General features: G+C 28.6%; 2 protein-coding genes across 2 annotated transcripts; both read right to left on the bottom strand.

Moving 5' to 3' along the window:
* Window positions 1–2,760: 2,760 nt before the first annotated feature.
* On the bottom strand, window positions 2,761–6,778 carry LOC114177218 (cytokinin dehydrogenase 3-like). The gene is made up of 5 exons (XM_028062485.1): window positions 6,104–6,778; window positions 4,250–4,377; window positions 3,714–3,980; window positions 3,363–3,631; window positions 2,761–3,271 (listed from the first exon to the last, which is right to left on the bottom strand). The coding sequence occupies exons 1-5, from the start codon at window positions 6,711–6,713 to the stop codon at window positions 2,983–2,985; spliced, it is 1,563 nt and encodes a 520-aa protein (XP_027918286.1). The 5' UTR covers window positions 6,714–6,778; the 3' UTR covers window positions 2,761–2,982.
* A 5,238-nt stretch (window positions 6,779–12,016) lies between these two features.
* LOC114176536 (pathogen-associated molecular patterns-induced protein A70-like) lies at window positions 12,017–13,143 on the bottom strand. The gene has a single exon (XM_028061606.1). It carries the CDS (start codon window positions 13,013–13,015, stop codon window positions 12,245–12,247), a length of 771 nt encoding a protein of 256 aa, XP_027917407.1. The 5' UTR covers window positions 13,016–13,143; the 3' UTR covers window positions 12,017–12,244.
* Between the last annotated feature and the right edge of the window lie 6,647 nt (window positions 13,144–19,790).

Below are 19,790 nucleotides of genomic sequence, written 5' to 3'. Positions count from 1 at the left end.
GGTGGTTGGTAATGTATACGTGAGTTTTTGTTACATAAATATATACATAAGAGGAATGTTTTGGATATTTGTTAGAACCCCTTTTAAATATGTAGTCGATTCTTAAAATAGAATAATGGTAAAACATTGGAATAAATTAGTACTGGTGACTTTATAATAAGCCACTAATTAAGTAGCTTGTTTTGGAGAAAGCAAAAGACGAATTTGACAGTGAGTTGGAATGGTGGATATGAGAAGGAATATCATATCACATAAACCATTTTTTCCTTGAGTCACATCAACTCAAAACTATGAGGGTTGGCTTATATTTTGTCGTTCTCGCATAGGAATAATTTTTGACTTTTTCATTCAGATAGACCCACGAGGGCCTTTGTTGTCATGTCACAAAAGTATAAAGCAATGACTTCATCTACAAATTAAAGCAAAACCTGATCATCCAGTTGTCATTCTTATCATTTAATTAACTAATCTAAATCTCATAAAATGAGGCTTTTTATTCACATTTTAAACCAGACAAGATCCAATACTTACTTATGTTGTTGCCTTCGTGTTCTTTAATATCAAAACTAAAATTTTGTTTCAAGAGTTGAGAGACAAAAGTTGTGATTAGAAATAATGGTTTAGAAGTAAGTAACTAATAATTTGTTGGCAGGGTGCATAATTATGTTGCAACACTTAATTCCAGCTTGCAGGCAAATTGGAGACAAGAAAAGTTATGGGATGCCCCAGCAATTAAAATAAATTCCTTCTCCTCTTTTTTTGACTTTTTTGTGCCTCCATTGTAAATAAACTAGATTTGCTTTAACAGATTCATGTCTAATTGTTGTGGAAAATCCATGACAGAATCCCATGATTCACACGCTGTGAATCATACTATGTTGACAAATGGATAGAAAAGAGCATCATCATGTACAACCTAATCATAATTACTTACTTTCCTTTCCTTTTTCCACTCCTTCTAATTCTAAAATATCTCCTCATCATATCTTTTTTTTTTATTTTCTCCCTTGCTTCCTATTTTTTAATTTAAAGTGAAAAAAAAAGGTTGCTTTCCCATTAGGGCAACCGTGATGAGAAGGCAAAAAATAAAAATTCATTATAGTTCATTCTTAAAGTCACCAATTGCTCTATCTATTAAAAAACAAGTGTATATATATAGTTGTATAGTTAAATATTAAAAAAAAAGGCATTATCTGATAACTAAAGTTTATGCTGTCTGTTATTATGACCGTTTTATGTCTTGGTTAGCTAGTTAATTAGGTACACCTAGTCCTTCCTTAGGGAGGTTTGTTTAATGATAAAGGATTTTACTATTGGAGTCTGTTTGATGGCATAGAATTAATTAATCTGATTATGCGTTGGAGGTTTTTTGAGATTGCATCACTTTACCAACCTACTAACATATTGTTACTTTATATTTGTGTGACTACTTATCCAATAAAAAGAAAGCTTTTCAAAGAATTAGAACAAGTTTAAAAGAAAAATCTTCGTAAGCATTTATGGAGAGGAAAAAAATAAAATAACTTTTTTTAGATGATAAAATAAACTTATTATTATTATGTATTATAGTTATAAATAAAAATTTAAAGGAACTATATAAAAAATAATAATGTATGAGGAAATTATTTTTTTCTTTAAATACTTAAAAAGATACCATTCAAAATATTCTTACTCAGTGTACAAAAAGGGGTTTAGATGTAGTGTGGTATGCAAGCCCATAAGGGGAGCAGTTTTGCTTTAAATATTTTACATATAATATATACATTTAATAGGAAATTAGTTAGTAATTAAGAAACATTGTTTGCTTTTACAAATAACTCATACCCTCGAGAGAGCTAATGTCCTTCATATTCCTATAGTTAATTATTTAATGAAAATGTGCACTTTTTAAGAAAATATTTTTTTATGCAATATATATATATATTTATATATATATATATATATATATATATATATATATATATATATATATATATATATATATATATATCAAAGAAAATGTTCCTTAAGCTTTAATTAAAAAAAACACATCTTGTTAGACTTTTTATATCATTACAAACAAAATCTTAAATAATGACTAAATTTAATAACCAAAATTAATTAGTTACTATAATAAACAATTTAAATATTAATTTATAAACTAAAAATTAATTGATAAGTGAACTAGTTTCAAAAAATTATAATTGATCTTTAAATCGATAACTAAAATAATTTCTATTATGAATTAGTCTCTGAATTGGTCATTAACATCAGCTCTCTAGGTTTTGACTACCAAATGAATTAGTCACTAAATTAGTCTCTAATTAATTATTTAGAGACCAATCTAGAAACCAATTTTTTGGTAACAAAAATTTTGGTAACTAATGTTAAGGGACCAATTTCTTTTAGTAACTAAATTTTAGAAATTAATTATAATTTTTTATTCGTAATAATGACTATTTTAGTAACTAATAATTTTTTTTAATTGGTCATTAATGATGCATTTTTTTATAGTGATATATAGAAAACAAAAAAGTTTTGTCTTAATAAAAACAAAAGAAAAAAAAATAAAGGAAGAATGACATTGTGAAAATAAGGAAGCAAGCAATATGACGGATTCCTAGTGACCTACTATTAGAGCATACAACATTTATTCTTATTAATATATGTTAATGCTACATTAGTTGTTATACTAAATGATGTGGTATCTATATATCACGTGAGTTATAATAAGAATCAATATAGTATATTTCACTACCTATATATAGATAAATAATGAACTGCTAGAAGCCAATTGGATAAATTGATTATAATAACATCGGAACACAAACATATAGTGACAATACTTTTATTTGCTACATCTACGTAACCCATGTTAAGACATCCAAACATCATGACAAAAAATACATATACATAAATACTTACTTATAAACTGCTTCGGTAACACCTGTACAACAGTATTAGACTATAGTATGGTAAATTGTATCGTTGATTATTTTATATTTAATTGAAAATCCTCTGTCCAGGTGACAATATTCTGTTGGGATCAAATTCATTTTTTCTTTCTTGGAATGTTTTCCATTTGGACCCAAATTGTTTCATCCATTCTTTCCTTGTTTTGTTTTGGGGAAGATACTGCTTGATCTCAATACCAGCATCCTCACAGAACTTTAATATTTCTTGGTTTTGAGCTTGAAATTCCTCCACTTTATCAAACCCAGTTGAATGAAGAAGTGACACAGTGTAGAAAATATCTTCATTTGGTGTAACTGCAGACATCTTATCATTCCACCTGTGGATTAATTACATGCATTTACATTAATTATGTTTGGTAATTATTCCATATATACCAAATCAAACATACTTAATTTCTTAAAACTTACTTGGATCGATTCATCGGGTAGATTATCGCAACTCCTGCAGTGATATTTTGTTTCAGAATAATGCCCTTGAACACACCTTCATCGAAATCTGAGATTCGAGATCCTGGAACAAAGAGGTTTAGCCAAGGATGAGGAACATCCCAGAGTCCTTGTGATGTTAGTAAAAGCTCGTCAGAATGAACTCTGTTCAGGAACTCTTCGTATGATGCATCTTTTTCGAACATAAACGTGGGAACAAACTTCAACCCCTCCACCAAAACTTTTACATCCTATTCAAACATATAAAAACATAATAACTAACTTGAGTCTTTCACATAAAAGTTTAGTTCCTAAACTTTCATACGTTATTACCTCGTCAACATGTTGTTGAGTACTATTGTCGTAATATTTCACAAGCTCTATGATATAGATGATGCCGTATTGTGTTACTAGGGAAGCTATACGAGGTTGATCAGGTGCTGGAAAAGAAGAAAGATCAAGTGGTGGCTGATTTAGCAGAAGGAAACCTTCTACATAATCAGCAGCAATGGTGTCGTTTCTTCCATTCAACGAGATCAAGTGTTCTTGGTCTGCAGAAAATGCAGAGAAATCGTTGTAAAGCAAACGGAGCCACTTCACCTGCAAGAGATTAGGCAAATGATTTTTCATTAACACTAAGCATGATATTGAAGAACGGTTAAGCATTTACTGTAAACATTTTTCTTTGTTTTGGGCATGTAAATATAGAATGCTTGAAAGCAACTGGTTGTGGTGTCCATGGAATTTTTGCGTGTTAATTTTACTTTCCTACTTTCAAATGATCGATTATTAATTGGTGGGTTTGAGAATCCAACAAGATTGACTTATAAAATAAACAAATATAAATAAAAAGAATACGATATACTTGCCCTAGTTGGTGCGGGTCCAAGAGCTATTCTTGCCCTAGTTATAATTCCAAATTGACCTAATCCTCCTAGAACGGCGTAAAACAACTCTGAATTGTTCTCCGAGGAACATGTCACCAGGTCTCCTTTCCCTGTCGAAGCCAGGTGTAAACATGTGTGTCAAGTGTGCCCAATGAAAAAATGTAAAAAATTCAGAGAAATATATTTCTAATGAAATCACGTTCCTTGCTGTAATAAGTGTGTTTTCTTCCAATAACAATTCTTGTTACTGATGTATATAAAAACCAGCATCCCTTATGCATAAACTTTAATTTACCATTATTCATTTATAACTTGAAAATCATGCCTCGATTCTCTTACCTCACTCATTCAATATGTATTAGTTAAGTGAATGATGAATACTGAATAAACTTTCCTTAGTCCTATAAAACTCTGCAAGAGAGTTGACTTGCATTTGTCAAAGAAGATTTTTCCCAGAATTATGCAGGGAATAATAAACTGCAATTGTTAATTTGATGGGAAATATTTGAGAAAGAAAAACAGGAGTGCGTGCTGACAATTTGTTGGGTGAGGACTTATTTAAGACCAAAAGATTGGTCCACAGAAAATGTTGGCGTATTCAATCTAAGCCGGTCGAATTGGAAAATAAACAGTGTACAGTGTTTCATTTCGCAGTCCATCTTTGATGTAATCATTGATTGCTATGGAATCTTGGTAAATATATGATGAAGTCACGTGACAATTACACTCCCTTTAATTATTTTTATACTTATTTTTCATGTCTGTTTCTTGGTTTGATTTCATAAGACTGTTCAGGAATCAATCACAAACAGATTTACTAGCACACAGAAAATTTTTATATTACAATATAATGGTGAAGAATCAAGAACACAAGGAAACTTTGCTGTTCTTTTTTATTATAATATACACCGAAGATCAATCCCCAGAATCTTGTCAAGAAAAATAAACAGTTCTTCTTTTCTGTTATTAAAAGTATACATATTTTAATTAACTTTGACGGTGGACATAATCTAAGTTGTAAATGAAAGAGATAAGCTTCAACTATAAGATTTTGAACCTAGCAAATTCCGAAAGAACTACTAAATCTCATAACCTGTATCAATTTTTTAATGACATGGTCAATTCATACATCATAAAGAGACAAGATTAAAATCTTCTGTAAAGATATGATGTGACCAATCAACTTAGCTTAATCCACATGTTTCATTGAATTCTGAGTTCATTTAATAAAACCCATTCATCTGACTTTTTGGTTAATATATAATATACCTAAGATGTTTCAAGGGGTCATAGTTTAATTGATGTACTCATGAAATTTATAAAAAAAAACGGATACTCATATTGAATAACTATTTACTACGTATGTCTGTCATTATTTTTGACGTCTGTTTGATCCTTCCCCAAATTTTTTAGTTGATGTAAGCAGAAATAAAAGGACATAGAAGATGAATCCACTAGCACGTTGACAGTATTATTTTATTTAACAATATAAAATACTATCTTTCAACGCTCTTACCATTGAGTTATAATTATTTATATAAAAAATAAAAAATCATATACAAATCAAACAACAACAAAGAGATTAAATAACAGTTATTCGTATATAATTTTAAAAAGATATATCACATTTTAATAAATTAAAATCAATGCTGTCAAGAGTCTGCATACTTATATATATGTATATACATAGATTTCGTCAATGAAGTATTCTAAAATTTTAGATTATAAAAACTTTCAATTCATGTTTATGTATATATGTGAATGGTGATGAACTTGAATGCAAAATTAATCTGGAAAAGTTATTGGCTGGGGAAAAGAATATATAATAATCCATACCTGTAACAACATCCAATTCATGAACATTGGAAATCTGAGGACCAAACCTGAAGGATTGGCCACTGATCCCAGCATTGGAGAGAGTTCCACCAACCGATAAGAACAAATAATCAGTCCAAGAGAGTGGTGTGAGTCCATGCTCAAGTGTTGCATGCAACACATCAATCCAAATTTGTTCTCCACCCACATCAGCATATGGAGCACTTGTTCTTCCATCAGACACTACTACAATCCCAGTCCCGTTTCTGAACCGATTCAACTCGGTCATGTTCACCACAACCCCATCATTTGTCATGGCTTGTCCATTCACCGAATGTGCTTGCCCTCTAGGAGCTATGGTGAACGGGATGGGAAGAGAATTCGAGAAATTTATCAACAGAGCGATGTCACTGATGGACGATGGGGAAAAAATCGCAAAAGGGTTGTAATGAAGTATGTGGCCATAGTCTGTTGAAGCTAGCGAAAGGGTCACAGGATCACGAATAAGCTTCAGGGTTAGGTCTTTTGGTGCTTGGAGTAACGACCAAGGTTGTGATTGTGTCTGTGTCAGCACTGTGAAGGCTAACCCTAGCACAACTAAAGCTTTTGAGAATCTAAAATAACTTCTCATTTTGGAAGAGATAATTTGGTTAATGCACTGTTGTTTTGAATTTGGCTATGAAAGTGTTCTTGTTTAGTTACATGTATATATATATAGGAAAGAAGAGAAAAGAAGATGATTTTTTGGTCTACTATAATAATATTGTATACTTGTGTATATATGTATTGTTGTTGCTTAGATTTATACGCCTCTAAATTTCCTTTTTCATTTGCACGCTTTAGGCTGCAGAAACTTCGATTTTCATCCACTTGTTTAGCTGCATTATCTTTTTGCCGATCATGGCATAAATTAGTCCTTGGACGGAGTTTATAAAATTATAGTCAAATGTTGAAGATCGAGCTTTGTTTTTTTCCTTTGTTTACATTTGGAGATGGGAGACTTTACACTAATTTCATTTAATAATCGGTATTACGTGTGACAATTTGTCGTGGTCAACCAATAATTAGTTAACAGTTGACAAAACAATAATAATTATCTGATATGCAAATCAGTTATGTATCTTACAACATTCCTGTGCCGGAGAACCTCTGTGACACACAACATCAGAAAAATGAAAAAATCATGGGTTGACAATGATTAAAGTCCACACTTCCGCAATTATGTTATCACCAGTGTGAAGCTTATTAGGTAACCACCTAGTTGTTAGTGTACCTCCATTAACACACTTCTTAGTACGCATGTATATATTTGTGTGTTTCATTGACTTTAAATTAATAGATAACATAACCGCCTTTTAGGTTATGCTTCTTTTTCTTTGTGCTGCAACGTGAAGTAACATAGAGGGAGATTTTATACAACCTAAGTCCAGTCTAAGCCCTACCCTTTACACTTCATCACGTATATATGTGGTAAACGTTTTTGTGACTAATATAGTTAAAGTGTGTTTGAAGAATGTGATTGAAGAGATCTTGCACGTGCTGAACCAAAATGAACGAAAAACAATATATGGTGGTACTGAACAGCATGCCACTTGTTCCATGTGATAAACTATGAATTTCTTCCAACTTTGAAAAAAAAAAGTTTCACATTGGCTCAATTTAAGGCATGAATTGGTCACAGAAGTAGAAACATGATACACGAAATGGTTTGATGAGTATTTGTGGTCATGTCACACATGTATCTCATTGTGTGGACAAAGTTCTAAAGAGTTGAACCAGACTTCTGACTTGGACCATAACCTATGGGTTGGCAAATTATTTTTCTTTCCGTGGCCCATTTAAGATTGCAAAAGATATTCTCGTACAGTTCTATCACCATCAGTGAATCTTAACAACGAATAAATGGGATTTGAGAGAACCGTTGTATTCACAAGGTCTGTAATTAAAATTTGATGGTAAAAAAGAAAATTATGTTTTTGTCGTTAAAAAGTTATATTATTGAATAATGGCTTTTGTTATGGTCTTTAATCGTTGAATGCTGGTAAGAAGATATTGGTGCCCAAACAAAGCTAGCCCAATAATAAGGCCCAGAGATTAGCATGCGTGGCAAAATCTTTCTGCACCCCCGTGATTCCAGTGTCCACCTCCTTCATAGCTGGGCCGTCCTAGTGCATTACCCTTACCCATGCACATTAGAAACAATACAAGATGAAAGATAAGGAAAAGTCTCTCATATATTTGAAGCCTCTCCGTATCAAATTTAGATTTTAATCTGCAGACTTGCAATCTCTGTAAAGATCCTTCCTCAACTTCAGTCAATGTGCAGAGATGTAGTTTAAGATGTATTTGAAATTAATTTATTATTTAATTGAAATTCATTTATTATTTAATTTTGAAATTAATTTATAAATCACTGTGAATTTTTTACAAACTTTCATAAATTTTTCATTCATCTCCCACTTTCCTTCTTTTCATCTAAACAACCTCATTTTCCACACTTTTCTCCTTCTTTTCCATACCCTCAAATTCATTTCTAAATCGAAACTAAACCTCAGCATATAATTTATATCTTTAATTCTTTTTGCATCATAGATACTCAAATCAAAAATTACAAACAGGAAATTGCATAACAGATTGTAAAATGCGTAATGATTTTTTTTAAAATAGAATCTGAAATATAAATTTTATATTTCAAATTATAGGAAATGTAATTTTTTATTTTATATTAATATAAATTTTGTATTCTAAATTTTATATTTTAATATATATTTTTATTTTTATTTGTATATTTTATAATATAAAGTTTACATTATAATTTATACATTTGAAAATAAATTTTTATTTTGTATTTTAAATTATAAGTCTTAAAAATATACAAATATTGACATTTAATATTTGGAATTATATAATCCAAAATATATCTAGATTTCACGATTCCAAATTGAAACTGAAAATCCTAAACGAAATAATAAATTTAAGACATTGAAATTGATGGAAGTGGATGGTGAAATTATGAGATTGTGGTGGGGGTGTGGAAGAAATTGCCATCAGAGGTAGGTCCGAATCCGAAACATTGAAATGTACTACGGACACTGGGATGTTTTTTCTTCATACTAAAACCATTACGACCACTCTATTTGAGGTATCATTTACATTAGTTATAATTTATTGAAAAAATTATAAAAACGTTTGAGTCTATTTAATGATTTTATTCTTAATTTTTAAGATTTTCGTAAGACTTTAAAAACAAAATACGGTGTTTTACAAGAGTAATTTTTTTTTTTATATATTTTGGTTAATGATTTGATCTTGCTCTTCAACATCTACTACTGATCTCTTCCAAATCCAGTAAATTAACAAAAGTCGCTGTGAGAATTACTGTTATTAATGATACTTGAACATGTATAGGTACATTTAAACAAATGTACTCAGTTTCTCTACTCACTTAAACTCTACCAACTTTATTCTTTTTGACTCTTTATTTTTGTTTTATTGTTATCGAATGAAATTATTTAATGATTAGGTTCCTTGTTATGATGTGTTAGGTATAAAAAATATTTTTTGATTACTAAATTTTGATAACTTTCTCTTATAAATTTACGTGTCAATTTTTAAGTAGTTTTTTATTTTTTCATTTTCTAATTCTCGATTTTCTAAAAACTTTTAAAATATGCCACATAATATTATAAAAAAAGTTATTAAAATTTAGTAGTCAAAATATCATTGTTTAGTATCCTATATACGACAGATAATTAAGAATCAAATTTCTTCATTTTATTCATCATAAATAAACCTTTGAGTAATTAGTTCGTACACCAGAGAATATGACACTATGCAAAAACCTATAACATATAGGATCACTTAAAGTCAATTTCCTTTGACAATTTTAAGAAAACTATCCGTATAGTATAGAGTTTTAAGGTGGATAAACTATCCATTTAGAATTAGAGGGTATAAAAATTCAGAAAAATACCATTTAGCAACAATATTTGACCTATTTTTTCTTTCATTTTTTTTTCTTTAGCAATCTAAAATTGTTCTCACTGTCTTTTTACTCTTTTTTTCTTTCTTTCTCGTTTTTTCCCTCAACTTTTTTTTTTTTTACTTTTTACCTTAAATCAGACGCATGCGAAAATAACACGAAGGATAAGAGAACTAATTGATAGAATCAAATTGAAGCGGTCAGAACCAAAAAGTGGGAAAGGATATAATTATTTTTCTATGTTTAACATTTTTGTATAAAATAAATAATTTTATTTCACTTTTAGGGAGAATAATATTTTTTATGTTCACATAACTTAAATGTCTTCCCATCACACTAGTATTACTAAAAATATAAAAAAAAAGTACAGACTCAATAATAATAATAATAATAATAATAATAAAATCTTTGTTATGATACTTTTTATCATATAATTTTTTTTCCAAAATAAATGAAGAGAATTTTTACTAACCAAAACATATAATTTTTTTTATCTCTCATCCAATAGTAGTAGGAAAATAAAAAACAGGAGGAAGGTTCCGGAGACTTGACTTTGGATCCTTGGCATAAATAGAATTTTGATCTCATTTTTAGATTAGCCATTTTAACTGTATTTTTAGCATGTGGCAGGTGAACCTACCACCCAATGTTTCAACAATATCTATGCCATAATCATCATAGTTCAAATCACAATTTTCTAACTTTTTGGACTTTTCATGCCTTCGATTCAAATCCATTGTATATACCATTTTTTTTTTTTTCATTTTTAAACTCGGAAGAAGAAAAAACTATGTAACGCAACTTTATCTTATAGTCTTGTATATTATATTAGATGAAGATTCTTACGACTAATTACTGGATTATGGCGGATCCATGAAATAAGGATAAAACTAATAATAATACTTTCTAATAAAATTCAGGTAAATTGACGATAATTAAAAAAAAATCTCAGAATTGATTCATCAATAGTTTGTTTGGTCCAATCACACAAAATGAAAAATACTAACTTATTTAGTTTAGTGCGTAAGATTCGTGTTAAGATCCAACTAATAAATTATAACTTTTGTCTACTTTTATAATTTGACTTTGAAATTATTAAGATCAAATCCTATCATTTAACATTAAGTCAAAAGTTATAAATAATAGTTAGAGTATAATTCTATTTAAATAAGAATGTAACGGTTTAAATGTCTTGTAATTCAATTTATTTGACATGTACTAGAGAACAATTGATATCACCACCTAGAACATAAATATTAATGTAGAAACAAACAATGCATCATATGTATAACAATTTTATCCTACTCCGATTATTTCTTTTACATTGAAATACCTACAGGCTTTACCAGAATTTACTCAGATATTATGTCTCTGCATAGAGAAAGGCCGGGCAAAGTTAGGTTGTAGTCAATAAGCAATATATTGCGTTTTGAAAAACCTACTTTAATATTAACCAAAAGTCATCATCCTTTTAAATGATAAGAAGCGTTGTAACAAAAGTTAATCACAGTCCGAATCGGCCTCTGCATGGGTGGATAAAATCAATAAATGTCGTAGTTATCAAAATTTATTTATTAATTAGTATGGAATTTTTCAATAAAGTATATATACTAGTACACCAGTTAAGAAAAACTCATCGAAATAAAAATATATACATATGAATCGTGTTCACACTTAATCATTTCATATATAAGTAATTATATTTGGGTGGATGAATGGATAACAAATTAAAGAATTAACAAATTGAAGGGAAATCGGGATAAGACCTTGTGAAACAGCTTCCAATTCGTATCATTTTCCCCAGATTAATGCTCAAACCTTTTAATTGGTATTCATGTTGTAATATTACTATACAACAAATCCCATTCACAATTCTATAAGTATCACTAATGTGTTAACAAATATTTTATCACCACATCTCCTTATTTTTAATTTTCTTTAACAAGGTGCACTTTAGAATGAATATTACTATTGCACATAGTTTTCATTGACACATGCATATATAGAATAATAAAAAGACCTTTTTAGACTATAACAAGAACTTTGCCATACCGACCAACACCAAGTGATGGTTTCTTAATACAAACTAGTATTATACTAATAATATAATACAAAGTAACAACAAAGGTGACGACGAAACGACGACGTAGATTCAGTGACGTAGATCCATGGATAATCTATCAGCTACCTGCTCTGTAACGGAGAAGAGAGTCAATCCTCTGCAACCTCAACTGTTTCTTGAACCTGTTGATGAAATCATCAGCTTTCGCGTCCACCTCTTCGTCTTCTCTACACGACGTCGCTTCAACCCTCGCCGTTTGTGGTCTCCGTCTCTCCACCTCCTCTTCCTCCTCGCGCTCTATCGGGCCCCTCCTCTCGCTCGCCGATTTCCGCATCTCCGCCTTACCCGGATCCTCTCCGTGTACGGCCTCCGATCTGTACAGACGCGACAAGTTTATGGACTGTAGCCGCTGCAAGAGCGAGGGACTCCGAACCAGTTCCGGCTGTTCAGGCTCTGGTTCGGGTTCGGGTTGCACGTGTTGTGTTTGTGCATGTGTGGGTTCTTGATTCTTTAGAGAAAGATCGAAAGACGCGAGGCGCTCCAACAGCGAGGGTGTCCGAACCAGTTCCGGGTTTGTAGGTTGGAGGTGCTGTGTTTCCGCATGTGTGGGTTCGTGTGTCCGGAAGGAGAGATTGAAGGACTTGACTCGCTGCAATAATGAGGGTGTTGGAACGAGTTGAGGGTGAGTGAAGTCTGGGTCTGGGTGGTGAGTGAGATTGAAGGAGCTGAGTCGTTGTAGAAGGGAGGGTGAAGGAGCAAGATGAGGGTGGTGGTGGTTTTTGGGAGTGAAGCGAGAAGTGATTGCTATTGTTCCTATGACGATGTTGACGAAGATGAAGAGAGAAGAGGGAGTTAACCAGCTGGCAATGAAAGCTGCTGGATCTGCCATTGCTGGAGTTTACTGAGCTCCAAAACTCTTTGTGAAATATGGTATGTATTGTGCGGTGTAAATACAGAGATATCAGTACTGTAGCAGCTTTATGGTTGACGTTTACTTCTCTTTAACTTTGTCCTTTTGTTTCTTCTCCAAAGCCCTCCACGTTCCACCGCTATTCCTCTAACCTTTACTTTTAATCAATTCAGAAAACGGCCATGTTACACAATAATACACCCATTATTTTATTATCTTTCAGTATCCAGAAAGAGAAATGCAGAAGCGTAAGTCAAGAGTAAAAAAGAAAAGGTTGCACATAAAATAAATTATATAATGAAAACCACCAACTTTTCATGTTTATTTCATTGCTATATAGAGGAAGCATAAGTTATCTCAAGTTAATTCATCTTACAAAAATAAATAAAAATTAGTATATATAACTTGACGAAAATCGTGCTTTCATCTATCAATTATTAAATAAAAGAAAAGAAACAAAATTTTGTAATTTTTAATAATTTTTAACTATTAATATTTGTTAAAATTAGCGTTGTGTATTTCCATTGCTGTGAGATTAGAACGATAATGCTTGAAGAGAAAAATATTAAATAAATCCTTTATCAAAAAAGAATAATATTTTTTTTATTAATAATAAAAAATAGATAAAATATAAGAGTAGTTGGAGTGCAACCTAATTTTTATAGAAGACTAGAAAACATTCTTCTCATATATATATAGGTTGGTGTAAGGGTATAAATATATCTCACAAGGACTTTCCGATGGTATATGAGTTAGTATGTGATCGAGAAGAGCATGTGTATATATAATAATATTGCAAGAGCTTTGTTTATTGTGTTTCTATGCGTATGAGTCACAACTATGATATCTGAGCATACCATCTATAATATAATATAATGATAAGGAAAACTGAGAACTTTGAACTACTAAACATTATAGATTTTGAAGCTTCATAGGTGTTACTAAGCGGTAAGGATACTTCGTTTTAAGAGTAAGAATGCATTCTTGATGCAAGTTTGAACATGGTGTAATGATGGATCTCACACGGCTCCTTAGTTTAACACATGAAAGTGAGAACAATATAAAAGATCGATGAAGTCAATTATTGTATTTGTATTATTCGTTTCAAAGTCTAAATTTTGTTTTTAAAGTTGTAAATTCAATGTATTATATTTAGGACCATGATACTATGACCCATTTTGACTCTCATCTTTCACTCTTCACGTGATTTAGTGTGGGTCATTAATTGATATACTACTAATTTTCTTTGAAAGAATTAATGATCCACACTAAGTCACGTCAATGAGTAAAGGATATGAGTAATAAAAAAGAGGAGTCAACAAAATAATTTTCCTTATATTTATTATTGTTTATTATTCAATATATTATATTAAAAATGTAATCACAAGGAGACTAAATTAAATTTAATTTCAGTTTCATACTTATATTTTATTATTTTACTTGTTTAACAATACCATTAATTGGTAAGTACGAATGTTAATAGGACGAGACACAAATGAGTTTCGCTATCTCATACCTATCTTTCAACAGTGTTTCAATATCAATTAATTAATTTATATAAAATAATAAAAAATGATAGTGGTAAATGAAACATAATATTATTAAATATTCAACATTAAAAAGAGTATTGTTTCTTCAATATGAAATATTTAGAAATAAATTATATTATAATTATATACATTTTAAATTAGAATACCAAATAAAGTTCAATGAACCAAAACATTTATTAAATTTACAAAAATCTAGTTGAAAAATTTTAAAAATATATAAAAGAAAAATAAATATTCAAATTAAACATTATTTTAAATGTTTATTTATTTCAATTTTTAAAATTCTAATTAAATCTCTTTTTTATATAGTAAAAAAGTTATATTAGATTAATTGATCAAAATCATACAAAGAATAAAGATTAAACTAATAATAATAAAATTTTAACATACATCTTTCACCTTTTGAACTTCAATATATGTTGGATGGTGATAAAAAAGATTAATGACGATTACATTCAATTATTATATTGTAGTAAATAAAATTTATTTATAAAATAGTTATAAAATTATACATATATATATATATATATATATATATGATGATGAGTTATAAAATAAAAATAATTATATAAATAATATCAAAATAGTATTTTACATTATAAAAATAAATAATAAATAAAAATATTTAAAAAATTAACAAATGTGTGTGTTAGAAACAATTTGAGAGACCATTGAATAAAATTTCACAACAGAGAACAAATTTATAATTAAAGGGTATGATAAGATAAAAAATAACTTACAAATCTAAGAAATTTTTTTAAATATCAACTCAGTCGATGATTGATATATAACGAAAATAGTTTTAATGAAATAAATGAGTTCTTCAAATAAAACAAAAATAAATAATAACATAATAAACAAGATAATTTTTTTTATATTACCTAATAAATGAAAGGTTTATACTATGAAAACTTAAATTGACAGTGTTCAACATTATCATGTGGAAGAAAATATACAATTAATAAAAATATTAAAAAAGAGTAAAAATATTCAAATGTAAAACATAAAAAATATTTAATTGACATACATCATTTGAACATAATTGCATAAAAGTTGTAATAAGACAAAAAATATATTGGAGATAAGAATGAATTACAAGACAAACCAAATAATAAAAAGAATAAAAAATAGAAAGCGTATAATATATATATATATATATATATATATATATATATATATATATATATACACACACGCACACACACACACGTATGGATATAAAGTTATTTAATAGACAACGAATATTTTAATAATTTAAACGGAAACGAATATATGATGGGGACGGGTATTATGACAGTTGTGGAGATGGAGACGGGGTGAATATGTACATACACATCCTCATCCTCACACCTAATTGAAAAAGTCAGGTACTTCACATACTCATACTCAATCAATACGAAAATTCTTCATCAAATCGGTGATGAATTTGGACAATACCCACAAAAACAAGTTTATTTGTCCTCATTATAAATAAGTAAATCTTCATTTATATATTTAATCTTATTATAATCAACACTTGAAATTAATTTTAAAAAGATTTAGAAACATCTTTTACAAAATGTTAACTACAAAAATATTTAATTTAAGAAAAATATAGATTATATGTTCCGAACAAAAATTTGATTAGATTAATTGTCACATTCAAGGTATTGTCTATGTTGGAGTCTCTTTTGTCATAATTTTATTATTGAAAGACACATTGAAGGATTGAAAGAAAAATAATATTTAAAGTGTTCTTGATCACCATCTCTAAATAATGTGGCATTATTATATATAGCTGAACACTATAAATTATAGTAATATATATATATATATATAATAAAAGGAAATTGTAATAAACTATTTCGATTCTAGTTTTTTTTAATATTTATGGATTTAAAACAATGAGATTCAAATTGAAATGAAAGTCTTATTTCGCATTATTGTTGCGTGTTAAATAAACAATAATTGCCCATAAGATACCACTTTTCTTCTTTTCACATTTTACCTTTTATGAAACCTCTTAAAAGTGCAACATTATTCGGTTTGGCTATCTCGTGCAATGTCACAACGTACTAGAAATTGTAAATGTTAGATCACAGCATGTGCGTTTATAAAATACACGTTTTAAAATGGACTTTCAAAACTCCGAAAGTTAATAAATGTGTGTTTATGAAGTACAAGTTTTTAAATGGACTTTCAAAACAGGATGAGTTAATAAAATAAATACTTGTCTCATATTAACAATAGAAGGACAATAATAGAATAATAGAATGACAATGATATTTTGATAATTTTCCTTTATAATTTTATATGATTTTTTATAAGCAATTTTAGAATATAAAAAATGAAAAATTAAAAAAAAATGAAAAATCATTTTAAAAGATAAAACTTCATATGGTAAGAAAAAAATCATTAAAATTTAGTTGTTAAAAAATTCTTTAATAGAAATCTCTAACAAAAGTGAAAAAATTATGTACCAATTGATGTGGGTAAAAAAAGTGTGAAAAGTACATGTTGTTAGAAAACACTAAGAAAATTAACACCAAAGTAAAGTATGAATGAAGTTGGTTGGGTGGTAAGGAAAAAAACAAGGAGAGAAAGGTCCACAACAATAAATATAACACTTCATGTGTAAAATATGCAGCGTTGGGTGTGAACAACTGAACTCACTTCACTTCTCTATAATTAAGAGTTGACTGACTATAAGTTTTTAGTTTGTCTTTTACCACACATGTTCTTTTCTCATTTATTACTTCTGCCAATTGAGATAAAATTAAAAGAATTAAAATAAGCACTTTTAAAAAAAAATCATTTATTACAAATATTCTTCATCTTGCTTTGCCATAGTTCTTTCCGTTACACTTCCGGAACTAGAATGATGAAAACTGAATATTTCATTGGATATTAAATTTGGAGTCAATATCCAAAGTGTTAAAGATAGTATTTTGTCTTTTTATAAGTTTCTAAAAAATAATTGAATGACGAATATCTTGAGTCAACAAGATAACATTTACCAATAATAAAATGAATAAATAATTGTAAAAATATTCTCATGTAAATTAAAATAATTCAACGCATAAAATTATCTTGAATGATAAGGAAGTTTCAAAATTGGCTTCCAAAGTGTATTGATGAAAATCTTAGCATCATGAAGAGATAGTTTCCAACAATAAATGATAGCACATTTAAAGCACGTAATAATCACCTCCAACCACGACATTTGTATTTGTATATCCTATAAAAATGACAATTACTTTTGAAACAATAACATGTTATAGATTAAACTATAACATGTGATAGATGTTCGAACATCACATATGTGGTCAAATAAGTTATTGATTGCATTTGCATAATTTAAATATATGGCAAGTATAAGACGAAACTGTTATAATTTCATTCAAAATCAACCAACACCAAGTTGAAAGCACTAAAAAAAGTTAGAAAAGAAAAAAAGAGTAAAAGTAAATATGAATTCTTTTTTAGAATGAAAAAGTGTTGCAGATAGTTTTGAGGACCGCGATGCATGGAAGATGATCACAATCATCGGTGAATTTTGACCAAAATTTATGGAAGAGGCAAAATAATAAACTTAAAATTTATATATTTAACATGATTCTCACTATTCAATAAGAATGAATATATAATTTATTATAGGTATAATTATAAAAGAAATTACACATATCTAAATAATTGTCCATCATTTTTTTCATATTCTTGAACTTATTAAATAATTTAATCATAAATAAATTTCAGTTATTTTATTTTTAATATAAATAATTATATTATTTGCAAAATATTTATTTTTCATTTTACTAATGTGCACATATCGATTCAAAAGTCAAAAAGTCATCACAAGCATTTCATTTCATGATTAAGCGATGATCAATGATATTGTCTTGTTTGATCTTTACTTTTCTTTTAATAATTTTAAAAAATAATTTATTCTTTTGTTTTTTTATCAATATAATTATTTAAAAAATAAGTTTAAGACTAAAAGTAATTTATCGGAATCTAATAAAAAATTGAGAGACATAACAACTACAACAAATTATGATAATCAAGTTAACTTAAAACTTGTCTATAAAAAATCACATAATACAGTATCTACTCTTCTATATTCGTAAAAAATAATATACAAAATGTCATGAGATAAAAAAATAGTGTTAAATATTAAACAAGTATTTCACTATCAAGCAAGACAAGAGAAAGTTATTTTTTTTCTTTAAAAATGGAAGAAAATATATAAAAAATGAGGGTAAAAATAATGAGTTTTTATTCAAGTTTTTTTTTTTCGGTAACAAAAGAAATTAGGTAAGGGAGACAGATGAGTACAACATATAAAAAACTCAAAAGACAATGGAAAATGAAAATTATCTTAATATTTGTTTTTCTTCATTAGATTTGATTTTATGTTTTACTATTTATTAACATTAAATTTTGTACTTTATAAAAGAAACAAAAAATACATAATTTAATTTTCAATTTTCAATATACTACTACCTAATTTAAAAGATACATATAGTTTAAAAAATTTAAAAATATACATAATTTAAAAAATTGAAAAAGTTTGGAGGGGTCGTGACACCCGCCTTTTCCTTAAAAGTTGAAAAAGAAACTGAAAGGTTAGTCTATATGCGTTATAGTATAACAACAATCAATAATTGCAAAGATATTATAGAATAACAGGCACATGTAGTAACATAATCATTTCTCATACCCTGTCATTAGAAACTAATCATAAGGTTACATAAACTCATAGAATTATCCTCCTAATATGTTGGTGTGCTAACAAAATGGACATAATGACATTTTCTTGGTGGTTGTCTATCCTTGGTTAAACCTCTTGTGGCATGTCCCATATTCCTGCATATGTTTATTGTCACTCAATTATATTCCTGCGATGGAGCAGTTGTATTGTTATGTTGTCTATTCCATATAGATATAAAAGTTGTATTCTCATTCTCGAAAAAACAGAACATATCTTCCTTAAAACTCTTTTAATGCTAGAAATATCCCCTTTTTTGTTCTCCCTACTTCGGTATAAACCTCCCATAACTTTCTTTTATTGGTTTAGTACCTCCCCAAACTATTTTTCTTGAACTATTCTTGTCTTTTTTCGTACAGAACACCATGGTACTTACCTAAAAGAATATATATACCTAGCAAGCTGGAAAAAAAAATTAAGTATTTTTCAAATTTACCCATTTATAGGCAAAGGACAT

The sequence above is a fragment of the Vigna unguiculata genome, chromosome 3 (genome assembly GCF_004118075.2).
Source record: "Vigna unguiculata cultivar IT97K-499-35 chromosome 3, ASM411807v1, whole genome shotgun sequence".
Taxonomy (NCBI): domain Eukaryota; kingdom Viridiplantae; phylum Streptophyta; class Magnoliopsida; order Fabales; family Fabaceae; genus Vigna; species Vigna unguiculata.
The sequence above is the reverse complement of the archived record's forward strand: the minus strand, read 5'-3'. Positions and strand labels throughout refer to the sequence as shown.